The sequence below is a fragment of the Ranitomeya variabilis genome, chromosome 2, assembly GCF_051348905.1.
Source record: "Ranitomeya variabilis isolate aRanVar5 chromosome 2, aRanVar5.hap1, whole genome shotgun sequence".
Taxonomy (NCBI): Eukaryota; Metazoa; Chordata; class Amphibia; order Anura; family Dendrobatidae; genus Ranitomeya; species Ranitomeya variabilis.
This window is the reverse complement of record NC_135233.1, coordinates 769264525-769285434: the sequence shown is the minus strand read 5'-3', so window position 1 is coordinate 769285434 and position 20910 is coordinate 769264525. Positions and strand designations below refer to the sequence as shown.

At 46.2% G+C, this 20910-nt stretch overlaps 2 protein-coding genes across 5 annotated transcripts in view; both read left to right on the top strand.

Moving 5' to 3' along the window:
• ANKRD6 (ankyrin repeat domain 6) overlaps positions 1–20910 on the top strand; it is a 331467-nt gene that overhangs the window by 264008 nt on the left and 46549 nt on the right. The gene's annotated exons all lie outside the window — the stretch shown is intronic.
• LOC143808978 (uncharacterized) lies at positions 873–18226 on the top strand. The gene is made up of 3 exons (XM_077292156.1): positions 873–1271; positions 1357–2241; positions 18140–18226. The coding sequence occupies exons 1-3, from the start codon at positions 1092–1094 to the stop codon at positions 18224–18226; spliced, it is 1152 nt and encodes a 383-aa protein (XP_077148271.1). The 5' UTR covers positions 873–1091.

Genomic DNA, 20910 nt, shown 5'->3' with positions numbered 1-20910 from the left:
CAGTACAATGCCTGGCAACGTAGTTATCAGAGCTAGTCTGCTGTGCTCTTGTCTACTGATCCTGGTTCCAGTTATATCAGCTAAGTCTGCCTTTTGCTTTTTGCTATTTGTTTTGGTTTTGTATTTTTGTCCAGCTTGTTCCAAATCTATATCCTGACCTTTGCTGGAAGCTCTAGGGGGCTGGTGTTCTCCCCCCGGACCGTTAGACGGTTCGGGGGTTCTTGAATTTCCAGTGTGGATTTTGATAGGGTTTTTGTTGACCATATAAGTTACCTTTCTTTATTCTGCTATCAGTAAGCGGGCCTCTCTGTGCTAAACCTGGTTCATTTCTGTGTTTGTCATTTCCTCTTACCTCACCGTCATTATTTGTGGGGGGCTTCTATCCAGCTTTGGGGTCCCCTTCTCTGGAGGCAAGAAAGGTCTTTGTTTTCCTCTACTAGGGGTAGCTAGATTCTCCGGCTGGCGCGTGTCATCTAGAATCAACGTAGGAATGATCCCCGGCTACTTCTAGTGTTGGCGTTAGGAGTAGATATATGGTCAACCCAGTTACCACTGTCCTATGAGCTGGATTTTTGTATTCTGCAGACTTCCACGTTCCTCTGAGACCCTCGCCATTGGGGTCATAACACTCTCCCTCGCATCAGTTGGTTTCCTGTCCCTGAACGGGGAACCTCCTTTCGGCGGTACCTGCAAGGAAGACGTCGTATCCACGGACCGGGACCGGACAGTCGAGTTCTGGCAGCGAGGAGGCTCCTGCCGCGGCTGGTCCGGCACCCGAAGCCGCCACCGCTGAGACCGATGGGGTTTTCAGGGTGAGCGGGGGAGAGGCCGCCGCCAGACTCCGACGGACGAAGGGGTGCTGGTCACCCGGAGCTCCTGTGCCGGCTGCTGCACGGGCCGGGTGTAGTAAGATGGCCGCCGCTCCGGAAATGCGGCATCAACTTCCGGGTCATCCCCGCGCGCATGCGCGGCAAGTTCTCCTCTCCCAGGGATGTGTGCAGGACCGGAAGTGACGGAAAACGCCGGAGCTGGCGCCGGATTTAAAAAGGGAGATGGTGCACACATGATTGTCGCACTATCTCCCTTTCACTATGGAGGACAGCGATTCACAGCAGCTGCAGCCAAGGCAGCAGCATCATAAGAAAAATGACCCAAAGAGCTCCAGAAGTGGATCAAGCAGTCGATCCACACAGCGCAGCAGATCTGCTGCAAGGACTAACTCTCCTCCTCAAGAGGCTTCACTTCCAGATCCCGGCCCTCCTCCAGAACCGGTACCTGCCTCCACATCTGAATGGTGAGTGATCTCCGTGAAAGTACACATTTCCTATAATAGGGCTCCCTCTTCTCCCTTACTAGGGTAAGAAGAGCCTGGAGAAAAAGAAAAATAGAGTTTGCCCCACATGTAACAAAGCTTTGCCGGCAACCTGGGGAAAAAAGCTTTGTAAATCTTGTATCCAGCGTTTGTTATGTGAAGAAACCCCTGACTTCGCTTCCGAACTTAAAACCATAATTAGATCGGAAGTTCAGAATGCCCTATTATCCTCCAAAAAAGGGAAGGAAAAGGTGAAGGAGACGGTATATGCTCACTCTGTCCGATCCTCATCTGAGGATGCGGACTCTGATGATTCCAAATCCTCCCTATCTTCCTCTGACGAAGATTCGGGCCGTCACTGCTTCCCATTAGAGGAAGTGGACGCTTTGGTTAAAGCCGTCAGGGCCACCATGGGGGTCGAGGATCCCAGACCCGATAAAACGGCTCAAGACATTATGTTCGGAGGTCTGACACAAAAAAAGCGGAGAGCTTTTCCATTAAACTCCAATGTCCAGACACTAATCAAAAAAGAATGGGAGAAATCGGACAGGAGAAATTCTTCAGTACCCTCGCTGAAAAGAAAGTATCCCTTCGATGATGAGGCGTCCACTTCTTGGGACAAGGCACCCAAATTGGACGTAGCAGTAGCTAAAGCTTCAAAAAAATTCGCGCTCCCATTTGAGGATATGGGTACCCTCAAAGACCCCTTAGACAAAAAAGCAGATACCTTTCTCAAAGGGGCTTGGGAATCGGCTGGAGGTAGCCTGAGACCTGCAGTCGCAGCGACCTGCACCTCCAGGTCTTTGATGGTGTGGGTTGACCAGCTGGAAAGCCAGATCAAGGACGGATCACCCAGAAGTAAATTGTTAGACTCAATTCCTGCAATTAGAGCAGCAGCAGCTTTTCTAGCAGACGCCTCAGCGGACTCAGTACGTCTAACATCCAAGGCCGCTGCTCTCTCCAATGCGGCCAGAAGGACCCTATGGCTTAAAAGCTGGCCAGGGGATCTCCAAACCAAATTAAAGCTGTGTTCTATTCCATGCGAGGGAAACTTCTTATTCGGGGAAACCTTGGATGACATCCTCCAGAAAGCGGGAGACAAAAAGAAGGGGTTTCCAAATCTGGGACCAGCCCCATTTAAACAGTCCTTTCGGAATAGAAAATTTTTTCGTCGAAGACCTCCTAGAGACCAAAATAAATGGGAAGAAGGTAGAAGGCGAGATAGAGGCTACCTCTTTGGCAACACCTCCCGCGACAAAAAACCCACCAAATGACATTGTCCCTGCGGTGGGGGGAAGACTCACCGCATTTCTTCCTGCTTGGAAGAAAATATCCAACAACACCTGGATTCTAAGACTCATACAATTTGGCCTAAAAATAGATTTCCTTTCCCTCCCCCCTCGAAATTATGTAATAACAAAAATGAGGTCTTCGTCGGTAGAGCAAGCGGCACTAGAGAAAGAGATTATCTCCCTACTGAAGAAAGCTGTAATTCAGGAGATTCCTCCTCAAGAAATGGGGGAGGGGGTTTTCTCCCCTCTGTTTCTAGTACCAAAACCCGACGGGTCCTTTCGGACAATTATAAACTTAAGAAACCTAAACAATTATGTAAGGAATCACAAATTCAAAATGGAGACAATAAAATCTACAATAAAAATTATCTTTCCAAATTGCTACATGGTTGTGATAGATCTAACCGACGCATATTACCATGTGCCCATCCACGAGAATTCTCAAAAGTTTCTCAGGATGGCGGTATCCATAAAAGGGAAAATAAGAAACTTCCAGTACAGGGCCCTCCCGTTCGGGATTTCTATAGCTCCGCGGATATTTACAAAAATAGTAGCGGAGATGATGGCCCACATAAGGGAACAGAACATTATCATAGTCCCTTACTTGGACGACTTTCTTATTGCCAGCGACTCGGCTCAAAATTGCAGACATCAGAGAGACCGGGTAATGACTACTCTGACGGAATTAGGTTGGCTCATAAATATAAAAAAATCAAAGTTGGAACCCTCTCAGGTACAGGAGTTCCTAGGGTTGACGTTAGACTCCCGGGTTCAAGAATGCCGGCTCCCGGGCCCCAAAAAAGACAAAATTTTGGCCATGATAGCACAAACACTGCAAAACCCCTCCATGACTCTAAGGAGGGCAATGTCTCTACTGGGGTCTCTATCCTCATGCCTGCCGGCGATACCCTTTGCACAATTCCACACAAGGGAGCTTCAGTGGCACATACTAGAATGGCAGGAAATTTTAAAAAACAATTTGGAAAGCAGGGTCACTCTAAATTCCTCCGTTATTCATTCCCTCCTCTGGGGAAAGAGCCAGAATATTTCAAAAGGGATTCCTTGGGTACCCAAAATATCTCGGGTAATAACAACCGATGCGAGTCCCAGGGGGTGGGGGGCCCACATGGGAAACAGAGTGACTCAGGGCAACTGGTCAATTCAGGAACTATCAGCATCCTCAAATCAAAAAGAACTCTGGGCGGTGTATCAGGCTCTCCTGTCGTTTCTTCCCTACATACGAGGACATCATGTCCGAATTTTCTCGGACAATATAGTGACAGTAGCTTACATAAATCACCAGGGGGGAACAAGGTCTTGGTCACTGATGAATTCCTCCGCCAAAATTCTCCGCCTTGCAGAAACGAATTTACTTTCCCTTTCCGCACTACATATTCTAGGTTCAAAAAACGAGAAAGCGGATTACCTGAGTCGAACTCAGTTGAGACAAGGCGAATGGTCCCTGAATCAGTCTGTCTACAACCAGATCACGAAAATGTGGGGAACCCCAACAATAGACCTGTTCGCCAATCACAAAAACAAAAAAGTAAACAAATTTTGTTCTTTAAGCCCAGAAGGGAATCCCCAGGCTCTGGATGCTTTTCTCATTCCATGGACACACAAACTAACTTACGCTTTTCCACCAACCATTCTAATTCCGGCGGTCATCCGCAAGGTCAGAGAGGACAAAACAAAGATGATCCTTATTGCCCCATTCTGGCCAAAAAGGACATGGTTTTCCTGGCTAAGGATGCTATCGGTCTCAGACCCATGGGTTCTACCGAATTTGCCAGACCTACTACAGCAAGGACCGATCCTCCACCCACAGGAGACGAACTTGCATTTGACAGCCTGGCTTTTGAACGGGAACTGTTAATAAAAATAGGCTTTTCAGACAACTTGGTTGCAACATTATTAAAATGTAGAAAACCTATTACTACCAAAATATATGGCAAAACATGGAAAAAATTCTTGTCTGTATCCAAAGTCAAAATCCAGGACGGTCCTTCAATTAATAAGATACTTGAGTTCCTACAAAAAGGACTGGAACAAGGATTAGCGGTTAGTACTCTTAAGGTGCAGATAGCAGCCCTGGGTGCTCTCTATAACCAGAATATAGCAGCCAACCCATGGATAATAAGATTCATTAAAGCGGTAACAAGATCAAAACCTGTAGTTACCCAAAAGATGCCCTCATGGGACCTAAATTTAGTCCTTTCTGCATTATCTGGTCCACCATTCGAACCTATAGACACGATTTCCATAAAAACACTGTCACTAAAAAACATTCTTCTAGTAGCCTTAACATCGGCGCGCAGAATAAGCGATATTCAAGCCCTATCCTCTAACCCTCCTTTTACAAAAATATTGGATGATAGAGTTACTCTTAGACCTGACCCGGCCTATCTGCCAAAAGTGGCGTCTAAATTCCATAGGTCACAGGAGATATCCCTTCCGTCCTTCTGCCCGAACCCTAGAAATAGGAAAGAACAGAAGTTCCATAATTTAGATGTCAAAAGATGCCTAGTCCAATACCTAGATTCCACCAGGGAGTATAGGAAGGAAGGCTCTCTGTTTGTTTGTTTCCAGGGTCCCAGAAAAGGATTCCGGGCATCTAAAGGCACGTTGGCAAGGTGGATAAAAGAGGCAATAGCATTGGCATATTCATCTACGGGAAATGCGATCCCGGACGGTATAAGAGCGCACTCCACAAGAGCAGTTGCTACCTCATGGGCTGAGAGGTCAGAGGTTTCAATAGAACAGATCTGTAAGGCGGCCACCTGGTCATCACCGTCAACCTTTTTTAGGCACTATAGACTAAATCTAGCCTCTACGTCTGACCTAACCTTCGGTCGAAGGGTTCTTGAGGCGGTGGTCCCTCCCTAAGCTTAGTCTCTGCAATTCTCTCCGTAGTGCTGTCATGGGAGACCGAGAAAGTCATAGTTACTCACCGATAACGGTGTTTCTCGGAGCCCATGACAGCACTCGCTTATTTCCCTCCCATCACGAGTGCGGTGAGCACCTTTAATTACATATGATTTATATAATGTATATATTACAATTTAGGCACGGGGTTCCTTTTTTTTTTAAGAAATGTTATAATATGGTATTTTCTCTGTTGTAAACTAACCTGGAGGTCCTCCGATGCTCTGTAAACCAACTGATGCGAGGGAGAGGTACCGCCCTTATGTATCTGTAGGTTTCCTGTCCCCGAAGGGCGGATCCCCTCTCTCCGTAGTGCTGTCATGGGCTCCGAGAAACACCGTTATCGGTGAGTAACTATGACTTTCTGCCTCATGTGAGAAAAAGCATGTTGTATGGGCAGAAACCCTGATTCTAGTGAAATATCACTTATTGGGCTGGTTGCTGCAGTTTTATGTAGTCACTATTTTCTCAGCTGCAGATCCAGCACTTCTCTCAATGCTGAGTCCTGTATAACTCCGCCTACATCACTGATTAGCTGCTTTCGGTGTACACTGTGCATAGGCAGAAAACTCCCAATCAGTGGTGGTGGTAGGGTTATACAGGGCTCTGGAATAAGGAAGACTACATGGCAGCCAGGTATGTAAGTCCTGTTTGATAATTGCCTGCTGATAAAACAGTGATATTATCACAACCACAACAAGAAAACCAATAAGGAATATATTGGTATCAGGGTCTCTGTCTCCACATTATACAGCTCTCAGATTAGGTGGGAAAAACCTGGTGACAGATTCCCTTTAAGTATCTGTTATGAATACAGCATTCACTGAGCATTTAAAGGGAACCTGTAACCTGCAGATGGGAGCTTAATCTTCAGGTTAATAGCGTTACTAATGTCCTGTGCTTGCACGTAGCCGAACACTGCAGGGAGAAAATGAACTGTTTTATTCCCGGTGTAACAGGCCAAAGTAACCCCGTCCCAGATTAACCCCGGGTATAATTTGGCCTAGGCCAGAGTATACCCCGGGGTATAAACTGGCCTAGGCCAAACTATACCCAGGCATAAAATGGCCTAGGCCAAACTATACCCCGGGGTGTAAAATAGCCTAGGCCAAACTATACCCCTCCAGGCCACATTATACCCCCCAGGGTTAAAGTGGCCTAGGCTACATTTAACCCTGGGTATATTTTGGCCTAGGCCAAACTATACCTAAGGATGTAAAACAGCCTAGGCCAAACTATAACAGGCCACACTATACCCTCAGGCCAGACTATAGCCTTTTACTGGTTGCTATGGGATTTTACATGGCCCCTTTATCCTAGCAACGCCCTGGATACGGTTGGAAAAGGGGTTTATCTACCTTGGGGGCACCCTCACAGCACTGCGGGGAAGCCGGGGAACCCTTTTACTGGTTGCTATGGGATTTTACATGACCAATTTATCCTAGCAACGCCTTGTATACGCTTGGAAAAGGGGTTAATCTACCTTGGGGGCACCCTCACAGCACTGCGGGGTGGGTGGGGATCCCTTTTACTGGTTGCTATGGGATTTTACATGGCCACTTTATCCTAGCAACGCCCTGGATACGGTTGGAAAAGGGGTTTATCTACCTTGGGGGCACCCTCACAGCACTGCGGGGAAGCCGGGGAACCCTTTTACTGGTTGCTATGGGATTTTACATGACCAATTTATCCTAGCAACGCCTTGTATACGCTTGGAAAAGGGGTTAATCTACCTTGGGGGCACCCTCACAGCACTGCGGGGAAGCCGGGGAACCCTTTTACTGGTTGCTATGGGATTTTACATGACCAATTTATCCTAGCAACGCCTTGTATACGCTTGGAAAAGGGGTTAATCTACCTTGGGGGCACCCTCACAGCACTGCGGGGAAGCCGGGGAACCCTTTTACTGGTTGCTATGGGATTTTACATGACCAATTTATCCTAGCAACGCCTTGTATACGCTTGGAAAAGGGGTTAATCTACCTTGGGGGCACCCTCACAGCACTGCGGGGTGGGTGGGGATCCCTTTTACTGGTTGCTATGGGATTTTACATGGCCACTTTATCCTAGCAACGCCTTGGATACGCTTGGAAAAGGGGCTTATCTACCTTGGAGGACACCCTCGCAGCACTTAAGGATGGGTGGGTAACGCCTTAGGTGGTTGCTATGGAATTTCACAGGACCACTTTATCTTAGTAATGCCTTGGATAGAATTGTATAAAGGGTTTATCTACCTTGGGGGCACTGTCGCAGCATTGCATGGAGGCTGGGGAACTCTTTTCCTGGTTGCTAAGCGATTTCAAATGATCAATCTAAGGTACTTACACCATGTAAAACCCTATAGCAAGCAGGGTGCCCCCAAGGTAGATAAACCCCTTTTCCAAGCATATACAAGGCATTGCTAGGATAAAGTGGTCATGTAAAATCCCATAGCAACCAGTAAAAGGGTTCCTCGGTGTAACAGGCCAAAGTAACCCTGTCCCAGATTAACCCCGGGTATAATTTGGTCTATGCCAGAGTATACCCGGGCATAAACTGGCCTAGGCCAAACTATACCCCGGGGTGTAAAATAGCCTAGGCCAAACTATACCCCTCCAGGCCAGATTATGTAACTAATCTGGGGTTAAAGTTGCCTAGCCCAATTTATACCTCTCAGCTCATATTATACCCCAATGAAATCATTTGCATTGAGTGATATACACAAGAATTACTTAATGCTTCAACATTTTATTGAGAAACCAAACTGACAATTCTTAAAGAGTACCTCCCACTATACAAAACTTTTGCCCATGGCAAAAGTAGTTGTAAAGGGGGGTATTTGTAATGCATATGCATTACAAATACCCCCCCATTTTATAGTTACCTTAGGGGGGCTGCCCGATTACCCCCCCTCGCTAACCGCCGCTGCCCGTCTCCTGGTAGACGGGGTCCCCCTCCTGCCGCTAGGTGGCGCTGCCTCTCCATGCGCCGACGTCACAGCCAGGCGCCATAGAGGAGAGCGGCACCTGGCTAGTGCCGTTGGAGCTTGTAGAAGCAGAGCCAGCACCACCTAGCGGTGGGAGGGGGGGCAATAATTTCTCATTAGCTATAAGTCACTTATCATGCAATGCAATTATCTGGGGCAACAAATCGCCCAACAGTCATTCTGTGTATTATGACATTTAGTCTAGCATGTCCTTGCTACCAAATTAACGTTTAAAGCTAAACACTGATAACAACATTTAAATGATCGTGCTTATTTTCAAGATACAGTGCATGTTCAGTTGTTGACTGCAGATTGAAGCTTGCAGGATATGTCAACCAATCCATGGAGTCACCGACGTTTGTGTAGATTATTATGTCGCAACTCAACAGATTCGCCGTGGTCATGATCTCTGCATCAGTTGCCCAGACTCCATCACGAGAGATTCCAGAGATGTTCACATATTCATTCACATTTTGGTTCAAGTAGTCCTGTAGTTTTTTTGTCAAGTCAGTTTTCATATGGTGGATGACTTTATCTCTGAGAAGGGAATGGTTGTCCTCTGTTCCTGTCAAGATGTAGCTGATGGCCCGGAAGAAGCAGTTTCCATCACCTTTGGTTTTATATGTACGCCGTGGTTGTTCAAGGTCTCGTCTGCATCCACAGTATACAACCTTACTAAACGTAAGGCCAAGAGTGGTGCTAAGATACTTCCTTCTTGAACTTGGTAGTAGGTTGAAAGCCTTAGTTTGCTTATTTTTCTGTGTGGCAGAGTCACTGGAATAATCATCATCGGATGGTGGAGAAGCCTCTTTATCCTGGTAAATCTTTAGGTTGCTGGTGTGGTATGTGTTGCTTAATATCTTGCCAGTTTTGTTGTTCTTAAGTTTTACTCGTCCCTTGGTCAAGGATTCCACAACTAAATAAGGTCCAATCCAGCGTGGTTCCATCTTTGAACCTATGCGTTGAATACGGCGCTGATTCTTGATATAAACTATGGTACCAGCAGTGATTTCTTTGTTGCTTTTGTGTCGGCGATCAAAGGCACACTTCTGGTGTTCTTGAGCAGAGTGGATGTTGGTACTGACGTCTGAGTGCAGCTTTTTAAGAATGCTTGACAGTGTATTTTGCACATCAGGGGTGGCATGATCTGAAATGGGCATGGGATCCACCGTATCATCTTTTGAGGGATTAAGGTCCATGGGAAGCTTGGCCTTCCGTCCATACATGACCTCAAATGGAGTAACCTTGGTTGAAGCATGCACAGATGTGTGATAGGCAAACAGAACACCAGGGATGAATTGATCCCAGTTGTTTCCTTGGTCATTGACAAGCTTACTAAGAGCTTCTTTAAGTGTCCGATTATCACGTTCCCGCTGGCCATTTGTTTGTGGGTGGTATGCAGATGAAATACGGTGATCTGTTTGAAAATGTTCCATCAGGTTGTCAATGATCGAGTTTACAAACTCTCGTCCCTGGTCGCTAATCAGAGTCTCCATACAGCCAAGGCGACAGATAACGGAGTACAAAAAATTTGCCACTGACTTGGCACTCTTATCTGGGACAGCTGTTGCTTCAGTCCATTTGGAGAAATGATCAGTGGCAGCAACTATATATTTGTTGCCATTTGATGTTTCCTGAAGAGGGCCAATCATATCAATCCCAACTAAGCTCCATACTTTTCCAGGCACTGATATACTGTTGAGTGGTGGAGCTTCCTTTGTGATTTTGGGATTTATAACAAAACATTTTTGACAGGCTTTCACATACTGGTGAACGTCATTTTTCATTCCCTTCCAGTAAAACCGGTCAGAGATTTTGGCTAAAGTTTTATCTCTGCCAAAATGGCCCCCAGATATTGGGTTGTCATGACAGGCCTTCAGGATATTTGGCAGTCGACTTTTAGTAAGAACCTCCTTTTCCCTATGATAAACAATTCCTCCTTGGGCTCGATATGGCTTTGCTGTTTGTCTAAACTGGGACTTGGCATTTGCACGTTTCTCAGGAGGTAGATCGTAGGTATACTGAGGGTACCTTTGTTCTGTTGCAGTGTAGAATCTCAAAAGCTGGTCATACAATTGATCTTCCATGGTTGTCAAAATTGGAAAAGATTTGGTGTCATAGAGAGCAGAGAGGTGTCATAGAGAACATACAAAACAAGTTATCATTAACTATGCACTGACAGGACAGCGCCATCTACTGTCAGTTCAGATCTGCACACTTTTCAACAAATAAGCAATAGGGTGAGAAAAACAGTGAAGTGATAACATTATGGCCTAGAGAAATACTATAAAAACTATTTTATACCCCCTGGTATAAAGTTTATCCCCCGGGGGTATACTATGGCCTAAGTCAGCTTTTGAATTTTTGTGCTGTTTCCTTCCTCAGTAAAAGGGTTCCCCGGCTTCCCCGCAGTGCTGCGAGGGTGCCCCCATGGTAGATAAACCCATTTTTTAAGCGTATCCAAGGCGTTGCTAGGATAGAATGGCCATGTAAAATCCCATAGCAACCAGTAAAAGGGTTCCCCACCCACCCCGCAGTGCTGTGAGGGTGCCCCCAAGGTAGATTAACCCCTTTTCCAAGCGTATACAAGGCGTTGCTAGGATAAATTGGTCATGTAAAATCCCATAGCAACCAGTAAAAGGGTTCCCCGGCTTCCCCACAGTGCTGCAAGGGTGCCCCCAAGGTAGATAAACCCCTTTTCCAAGCGTATACAAGCCGTTGCTAGGATAAAGTGGTCATGTAAAATCCCATAGCAACCACCTAAGGGGTTAACCACCTATCCTTAAGTGCTGCGAGAGTGCCCCCAAGGTAGATAAACCCCTTTTTCAAGCGTATTCAAGGCGTTGCTAGGATAGAGTGATCATGTAAAATCCCATAGCAACCAGTAAAAGGTTTCCCCACCCACCCGCAGTGCTGCAATGGTGCCCCCAAGATAGATAAACCCCTTTTCCAAGCGTATCCAAGGTGTTGCTAGGATAGAGTGATCATGCTATATCCCATAGCAACCAGTAAAGGGGTTCCCCACCCACCCCTCAGTGCTCGTCAGTGCCCCCTAGGTATACAAAGCCCTTTTCCAAGCATATCCAAGGCGCCAAGACAACGAGCTGGCACGAGCAGGGCTGAAGATTTCATGTCACATGTGACTATAGGGAGGGGGTGGGGCTTAGAAAGGGAGATCCCTGGCGTCACCAGAGGTGGAGGAGCTTGAAAAGGAGCAGTGCCCGATGGGAGGGGGAGCTGTGACCTAGAAGAATGAGCAGCTTTCCCTCAGCTTACCCTGGGGGGTATAATCTGGCCTGGAGGGGTATACTTTGGCCTAGGCTATTTTATACCCCGGGGTATAGTTTGGCCTAGGCCAAAGTATACCCGGGGTATAATCTAGCCTAGGCCACTTTAACCCCGGGTATAGTCTGGCCTGGGGGTATAATCTGGCCTGTTACACCGGCAGAATATGTTTTTGTCACTAGGGCGGCGCCGGTGCTTGTTCAGTCACCTCTCTGAGTATACAGAGCCGCTGTAACCGAGACCCCGGCCCTGACGGACAGCCAGCCCTAATACAGAGCCAGTGTCCATACATCAGCCCTGTATACTCAGAGGGGTGACTGAACCCACGCTGGCACCACACTTGTGGCAGATCTCCCCGCAGTGTTCGGCTACGTGCAAGCACAGGACAGGTTAGTAACATTATTAACCTGCAGATTTACCGTATATGTGCAGGTTAATAGCGTTTTTTCTGGTGACAGGTTTCCTTTAAACTTCTACTCCCACAATACTTTCACTATCAATAGCCAGGGGGAATTCCAGTGATCGGCTTGTTACTGACATCTGGTGGTGTTAAGGAATCATGGGGATAAAATGAAACAAGAACGAAAAGTGCATGTTTTTTAACACCATCAAATGAACAATGAATGGAAAAGTATCTCACTCCTTGTCTTAAAGTATAACTCCACACCAAAACTGAGAAAGTAATTTGTGACGGAAGGTAGCTCGAATATCTTCTCCTCTTAGGTCTCTTTTCACGAAGGGTCCAGGGAGCTTAGATGCAAAGAGTTGTTCAGCTGATGAGACAGGCAGAGATCAGCAACCTGCGGCACTAGTTATTGAGAAACTACTAAACTTGACATGCCCTGACAGCTGCCTATTTGGGCATGCTGGGAGTTGTAGTTTCATAACTGCCACACATTGCTGAAGGGAATTTCATGGTTTTCCTCTCCTAGCAAGATACGAATAAACAAGAAAAATCCTATTTGGAGAGAAGAACAGGCAAAACGCAGTGCCCTCAGTTCGTAAATACAATATGTAATAGTCTTTGATGGGTGCACAACTTCATGCACTCACCTGGTGGAAGACTGATATGGCTTTAGATCGCGTATCCTCAAAAACTCCTCTGGGAACCTTTTCAATGGACAGGGCTTGCTGCTTGCATCGGGTGGATCCACGTGAAAGAGCCACAGGCTCACACAGGACAGGTAAGGCTACTTTCACACTAGCGTCGGGTAACGTCCATTGCAACGCGTCGTTTTGGAGAAAAAAACACATCCTGCAAAGTTGCCCGCAGGATGCGTTTTTCTCCATAGACTTGCATTAGCGACGCATTGCAACGGATTGCCACACGTCGCATCCGTCGTGCAACGGATGCGTCGTGTTTTGGCGGACCGTCGGCAGAAAAAAAGTTCCATGTAATGTTTTTTGTGCGTCGCGTCCGCCATTTTCGACCGTGCATGCGCGGCCGAAACTCCGCCCCCTCCTCCCCGGACTGCAGAATGGGCAGCGGATGCGTTGTAAAACTGCATCCGCTGCCCACGTCTTGCAGTAATTTCACAAGTTGCGTCGGTACGTCGTCCCGACACATTGCGACGGGCCCGTACCGACGCAAGTGTGAAAGTAGCCTAAATCAAAACGAACACATCCAGCCTATGAACAGCAGCGCTTCCCAGGACTCACATCCACAGATGATATTTTGAATGTTTTCTTTTTTATTTATTGATAGGAGAAGATACAACGCGTTTCGGATACAGTATGTATCCTACTTCAGGTATCATAAAAACACAGTGCAATTCCTACTAGTAAAAATTAAATTACACTTACGGTATATATAGTGGCAAACCTTTTAACCCAGCCTCAGGAACTTCATTTGGGGTGTGGACCATGCTCAGGAGCACACCTACTAATTAGTCCAGCCTTTCAAACCACATCCTAATCAACATAAATGCAAAAAAATGTGTACTAAAAAAAACAATGTTTCAACATTTAAAAAAAAAATATATATATATAAATGAACCCCAAACATTTAAATTCTCTCTATAATATCATTCATGCCATTTGGATATAATGTTCCCAAACAATATATCCAAAACGTTTCTTTTCGGTTTAAAAGAGCATTCCTGTTCACTGGGGTTACTTTTATGTTAAAAATTTTATTATGTTTCATTAGCAAATGCCTCAAAAGACTGTGCTTCACAAAGCCATTTTTTGCTCTATTTCTGTGTCCATTAATGTGGGACCGCAGTGTCTGCATGGTGCATCCCACATATTGCAAACCGCAACTGCAAGTGATGACATATACAACATAATCACTACTACTACAGGTGAGTCTTTGTGGGATCTCACAACCATCACCGGCGTTATTGCATTTCATAATTTTGGCCCCATGATCCAGGATCCCACAAGTACAACATTTTTTGCAGTTTCTTTAAGAACACTACATAAAATGTGATTTGTATTTTTGTTATTTCTTTTAAAATCCAACAAGTTTTCTGATTTTCTAGGGGCCACTAAGTTTTTTAAAGTTTTCCCCCTTCTATATGTAATCCCTAGTTTATCAGGGAGATGTTTTCCCAAAACAGGGTCACGTTTCAAGATATACCAATATTTTGAAAGCACAGTTCTTATAACTTTATTTCCCCTACTGAATGTAGTCACAAAATTCAATTTTCAGCGGTCATCACTTTTTTTCTTTACCAATAGTCAAATTATTCCTTTTCCTTTTTTTTCCTTCTAAACATTCCTCCTGTGTCTTTATTTTGTTGTCCCCATATGCACCATTTATCAGATTTTTTGGGTATCTTTTTTCTTTAAATTTTCTGTTTAGGATTTTGGACTAAGCCACATAATCAGATTCTCTCGTACAATTCTTTCTTATACGAAAACATTGACTGCAGGGAATAGTGACCTTCCACTTTTTATAATGTGCACTATTAATCCCTTCCCGACCTGTGACGCCTTTGTGGTGTCATGGCGGAATCGCGTTCCTTAAAGGGAACCTACCACCCCGTTTTTTAAAAATTAGATAAAAATAGTGTGAAATAGGGGCAGAGCTGGGCTTTACATTAGGGCCTTTTCGGTGCCTTTACACCCCCGTTAGGCTGCCCAAATACCTTTGTGAAGTGGCCGTTTTCTGCTGTCACTCAAGTGGGTCAGGTCGGATGGGCGTGGTCACAGCGCTGTTTGTCCCCCAGGATCCTGCTCATCATTACGTTGGTGGCGTAGTGGTGTGCGCATGTCCAAAGAAGATCCACTGCCCAGGAGATGAATAACGGCGCGGTCTTCGCTATTCAGCCGTTTACCGGTGGGCGCGGCCATCTTTCCTGTGGCCGCGCCTGCGCAGATGGAGCGCTCTGCTGCCCGGGACTTCAGGAAAATGGCCGCCGCGATCTCCATCTGCGCACGCGCGGAATCCCGCGGCCATTTTCCTGAAGTCCCGGGCTGCAGAGCGCTCCATCTGCGCAGGCGCGGCCACAGGAAAGATGGCCGCGCCCACCGGTAAACGGCTGAATAGCGAAGACCGCGCCGTTATTCATCTCCTTGGCAGTGGATTCGCCTGCTGGACATGCGCACACCACTACGCCACCAACGTAATGATGAGCAGGATCCTGGGGGACAAACAGCGCTGTGACCACGCCCATCCGACCTGACCCACTTGAGTGACAGCAGAAAACGGCCACTTCACAAAGGTATTTGGGCAGCCTAACGGGGGTGTAAAGGCACCGAAAAGGCCCTAATGTAAAGCCCAGCTCTGCCCCTATTTCACACTATTTTTATCTAATTTTTAAAAAACGGGGTGGTAGGTTCCCTTTAAGGTCTGGTGAACTAGTTAACTGAAATGCCGTCCGACCTGCAGGTACAGGGGGACTTGTACTTGAGCCCGGGGGGGGGTGGCTTTGCCCCCCCATGGCTACGATCGTTTCTGGTGACCTCTTTGTCACCACCCCCAGATCTGATTGGAGCTAGCGTCCATGTGACGCTATCTCTCCAATCAGTTGTGGAGGGGCGGAGTAAACAATGGCTGCCTCGCTCTTCAGCTTTTTCCCTTCCCTGGAAGTGAAGAGCGACATGCCTGCTTGCTGCCACTGAGTAACCAGGATCACCGAGTTACCGCGATCACCGCCGCCACTGTTGCTGCCACCGCCATCAGGTGCTCCCCCTTCAGACTCCACCCCTCTGACCTCCGCTTCCCACTACCCCCGCTGCTGCTGGCTCCGCCTCCATCTCATGTGCTGCTGCATCTCCTCAGCCCGCTCCTGTCTCCCCACACCTGACAGCCCCCTCCTGCCCCCGGTGATCACCCCCCCCCGCCCCAGTGATTGCCCCGCTGATCACCCCACTGCCCCAGTGATCGCACCCTGCCCCGCTGATCGCCCCCTGCCCCGCTGATCGCCCCACTGCCCCGCTGATCACCCCCTGCCCCGCTGATCGCCCCACTGCCCCGGTGATCGCCCCACTGCCCCGGTGATCGCCCCACTGCCCCGGTGATCGCCCCCTGTCCCGGTGATCGCCCCCTGTCCCGGTGATCGCCCCACTGCCCCACTGATTACCCCACTGCCCTGGTGATTGCCCCCCTGCCCCGTTGATCACCCCCCCAGTTTTCCCATTAGGGTTAGAGTTGGGCTAAAGTGAGTTGGGCTAAAGTTAGGGTTAGGGTTGGGGCTAGGGCTGGGATTAGGGTTAGGGGTGTGTTAGGGTTAGGTTTGTGGTTAGGGTTGGGATTAGGGTTAGGGGTGTGTTAGGGTTGGAGTTAGAATTGGGGGGTTTCCACTGTTTAGGCACATCAGGGGCTCTCCAAACGTGACATGACGCCCGTGGACCATTCTATCAAAGTCTGCATTCCAAAACGTCACTACTTCCCTTCCGAGACCTGCCATGCGCCCATACAGTAGTTTTCTCCCACATATGGGGTATCGGCATACTCAGGACAAATTGGACAACAAATTTTGGGAACCAAATTCTTCTGTTACCCTCGGGAAAAAAAATTTGGGGACTAAAAGATCATGTTTGTGGAAAAAATATGATTTTTTTTTATTTTCACGCCTGTGCGCTATAAACTTTAGTGAAACACCTGGGAGTTCAAAGTTCTCAACACACATCTAGATAAGTTCCTTGGGGGTGTAGTTTCCAAAATTGGGTCACTTGTGGCACATCAGGTGCTCTCCATACGCGACATGGTGTCCGCTAACGATTGGAGCTAATTTTCCATTCAAAAAGTCAAATGGCGCTCCTTCCCTTCTGAGCCCTGCTGTGCTCCCAATCAGTGGTTTATCCCCAGTTATGAGGTACCGGTATACTCAGGAGAAATTGCCCAACAAATTTCAGGATCCATTTTATCCTGTTGCCCATGTGAAAATGAAAAAATTGAGGCTAAAAGAACATTTTTGTTGGAAAAATTAAAATATCAATTTTTTCCTTCCACGTTGCTTTAGTTCCCGTGAAGCATCTGAAGGGTTAATAATCTTCTTGAATGTAGTTTTGAGTAGCGTGAGGGGTGCAGTTTTTGGAATGGTGTCACTTTTGGGTGTTTTCTATCATATATGCCCCTCAAAGGGACTTCAAATGTGATGTGGTAATTAAAAAAAATGGTTTTGTAAATGTTGCCGGAAAAATGAGAAATTGCTGATAAACTTTGAACCCTTATAACTTTTTTTTTCTCCCAAAATTGTGCTGACGTAAAGTAGACATGTGGGAAATATTACTTATTAACTATTTTGTGTCACATAATTCTCTGGTTTAACAGAATAAAAACTCAAAATTTTAAAATTAAGCATTTTCAAAATTTTCGCCATATTTCAGATTTTTCACAAATAAATGCAAAAATTATTGACCTAAATTTACCACTAACATGAAGCCCAATATGTCACGAAAAAACATTCTCAGAATTGCTAGAATCCGTTGAAGCGTTCTTGAGTTATTACCTCATAAAGGGACTCTGGTCAGAATTGCAAAAAATAGCCAGGTCATTAAGGTCAAAGTAGGCTGGGTCATGAAGACGTTAAAATCTAAAAAAAAATAAAAAATAAAAAAAAAAAAATTAAGTTTTTTTTGTACACTTTTTTTGCATTTATGTTGATTAGGATGTGGTCTGAGAGGCTGGACTAATTAGTGGGTGTGCTCCTGAACCTGGTCCACACCCCAGATGAAGTTCCCGAGGCTGGGTTAAAAGGTTCACCACTATATATGTGTGATTGAATTTTTACTAGTAGGAATTGTATTGTGCTTTTATGTTACCTGAAGTAGGATACATACTGTATCCGAAACACGTTGTACCTTCTATCAATTAATAAAAAAAGAAAAAATTCAAAATATCATCTTTGGATATGAGTCCTGGGAAGCGCTGCGTTCATGGGCTGGATGTGTTCGTTTTGATTCTCCTAGCAAGAAAGCAGAGTCAATACATTTTCAGAAGTTAACATTCTTGAATGGTACCTGAATGGTAATCAAATCATTCCAGCTCTGAACTGAATCTTGCATGTCTTTTTCTTCTATTCATTGTCTGCAAGCAACCTGAATGGTACCTAACTCATTCTGTCTACGGCATTGAACCCTGCATGTATCTAGATTTGTTAGCCATCTTAGTAAGCATTTGTTTTTGTATATAGATATTGACCTCACTTCTGCTTGTCCTTATGCAGAGAGATCACATAACGGTTTTCAAAGCGGTTTATGATCCATGTAGGCCTGGACATTTGTTTATCTGTTCACTACATTTATTGTGTCCTGCTGTCTCAACTGAGTTAGAGTGATTGCTAACGAGAGAGAGAGAAAAAAAAAGTGAGATCTAAGAGCTAGCCTTCTGTAAATGTAGACATACTTTGGGGAAGCATTCATGCAGGTGTGCATTCGTGCACTATTATTCGAAGTACAGTTTTCTAAGTACTGGCAGTTAAAACATGGCAGTTAGACAGGGCAGGAGACAGGTAAGACAATCTAAATCTAATCCCTGTTCATTTGAAACCGAACAAATATTCACCATATATATTTGTATAATATTTATCCTGGCTGCCGCATTCACTCACATTCACTGCCCTTGCATTAACTCTTTACACTCCATCCATATTGGCCCTTCTGTCCTTGCCTCTCCTATGTATAGCACTCACGCTCTGTTCACATTGCTTAACAGCGCAGATCCATTCATTCCCACCATCCAACACAAGAGACGCTCTCACAAATCACTTAACCATCTGCTCACTCTGTCTATCCTCCTTCTCCTAGTCGCTGGAGACATCTCTCCCATCCCCGGCCCCCCATGTTACAGCCAGTCAAACCTCCCAACTGCTACACTCAGAAACCCCTCTAACCTTATTAATAATCCATGCATGCCTTCTGCCTCTTTCATTTGTGCCCTTTGGAATTCTCGCTCTGTGTGTAATAAACTCCCCTTCATCCACGACTTCTTCCTTTCTGATTCTCTTAACCTCTTGGCTCTTACTGAAACCTGGATCCAGCAGTCAGACACCACCGCTGCTGCTGCTCTATCATAAGGTGGACTACACTTTTCTCATACCCCAAGATCGGACAACAGAGCAGGTGGAGGAGTTGGTCTGCTCCTATCACCCAAATGTACCTTCCAAGTTATCCCCCAAGTACCCTTACTTGTCTTCCCTTCCTTTGAAGTCCATGCTGTCAGACCCTACATCCCCTTCTCCATGCGAGTGGCGGTGGTGTATCGTCCTCTCGCAGCATACTAACTCTCCAACGCATGAAGACGGAAACTCCCTCGACTTGGTCATCTCCCGACTTTACTCAGTGGATGATTTCACAAACTCCCCTCTCCCACTCTCTGACCACAACCTCCTTTCTTTCTCTATCAAGAACTGCCATCCTGCTCAGGTCACCCCCACTTTCCACACTTATAAAAAACATACAGGCCATTAACACCCAGAAACTTATGAAGAACTTGCAGTCATCATTGACCCCTATCTCCTCCATCTCATGTCCTGATTCTGCACTGAAACATTACAATGAAACCCTGCAAAGTGCCCTGGATGAAATTGCACCTCCTATACACAGGACAACTTGGCACAGACGGCGACAACTGTGGCACATGCTGCAAACACTTTTCCTGCAGCGGTGCTCCAGGTGCACCGAACGTCTGTGGAGAAAATCTAATCTACCTGAAGATTTCATCCATTATAAGTTCATGCTTAAAACATACAACTCTGCCCTTCACCTCTCCTAACAAACCTATTTTAACACCCTCATCACCTCACTGTCCAATAACTCTAAGCGTCTGTTTGACACTTTCCAGTCCCTACTCAACCCAAGAGAGCAGGCCCCAACCACAGATCTCCGAGCTGACGATCTAGCCAATTACTTCAAAGAAAAAATTGACCACATCCAACAGGAAATCATCTCCCAACCCCTTCATACCATGCACTGTCCTCCCTCCCTCACAACATCTAGTTCACTCTCTGACTTTGAACCAGTCACAGAAGAAGAAGTAATCAGGCTCCTTGCATCTTCTCGCCCGACCACTTGCACCAGTGACCCCATTTGTCACATCTCCTCCAGTCCCTTTCCCCGGCTGTGACCTCTCACCTAACAAAAATATTCAACCTTTCTCTCTATTCAGCTATTTTTCCCTCCTCATTTAAGCATGCCATCATACATCCATTACTTAAAAAAACCATCCCTCGACCAAAACTGTGCCACTAATTATAGACCTGTCTCTAATCTTCCCTTCATCTCTAAACTCCTCGAACGCCTGGTCCACTCCCATCTTATCCGCTATCTCTCAGATAACTGTCTTCTCGACCCTCTTCAATCTGGTTTCTGCTCTTTACACTCTACTGAAACTGCCCTCACTAAAGTCGCTAATGACCTACTAACAGCTAAATCTAATGGTCACTACTCCATGCTAATTCTCTTGGATCTCTCCGCAGCATTCGATACTATGGATCATCAGCTCCTCCTCACCATACTCCGCTCCATCGGCCTCAAGGACACCGTTCTCTCCTGGTTCTCCTCCTATCTCTCTGATCGCTCTTTCACTGTATCTTTTGCTGGTTCCTCTTCCTCTCACCTTCCCCTTACTGTTGGGTTTCCTCAAGGATCAGTCCTAGGCCCCCTCCTCTTCTCTTTGTATACTGCCCCTATTGGACAAACAGTCAGTAGATTTGGGTTCCAGTACCATCTCTATGCTGATG

Bases quoted from the DNA above. Each gene is read 5' to 3' on its own strand.
- LOC143808978 (XM_077292156.1), top strand. From the start codon at position 1,092: ATGGAGGACAGCGATTCACAGCAGCTGCAGCCAAGGCAGCAGCATCAT. The intron at 1,272-1,356 runs GTACCTGCCTCC...CTCCCTTACTAG, and splicing joins CCGGCCCTCCTCCAGAACCG to GGTAAGAAGAGCCTGGAGAA. The intron at 2,242-18,139 runs GTACGTCTAACA...TGATTCTCCTAG, and splicing joins CAGACGCCTCAGCGGACTCA to CAAGAAAGCAGAGTCAATAC.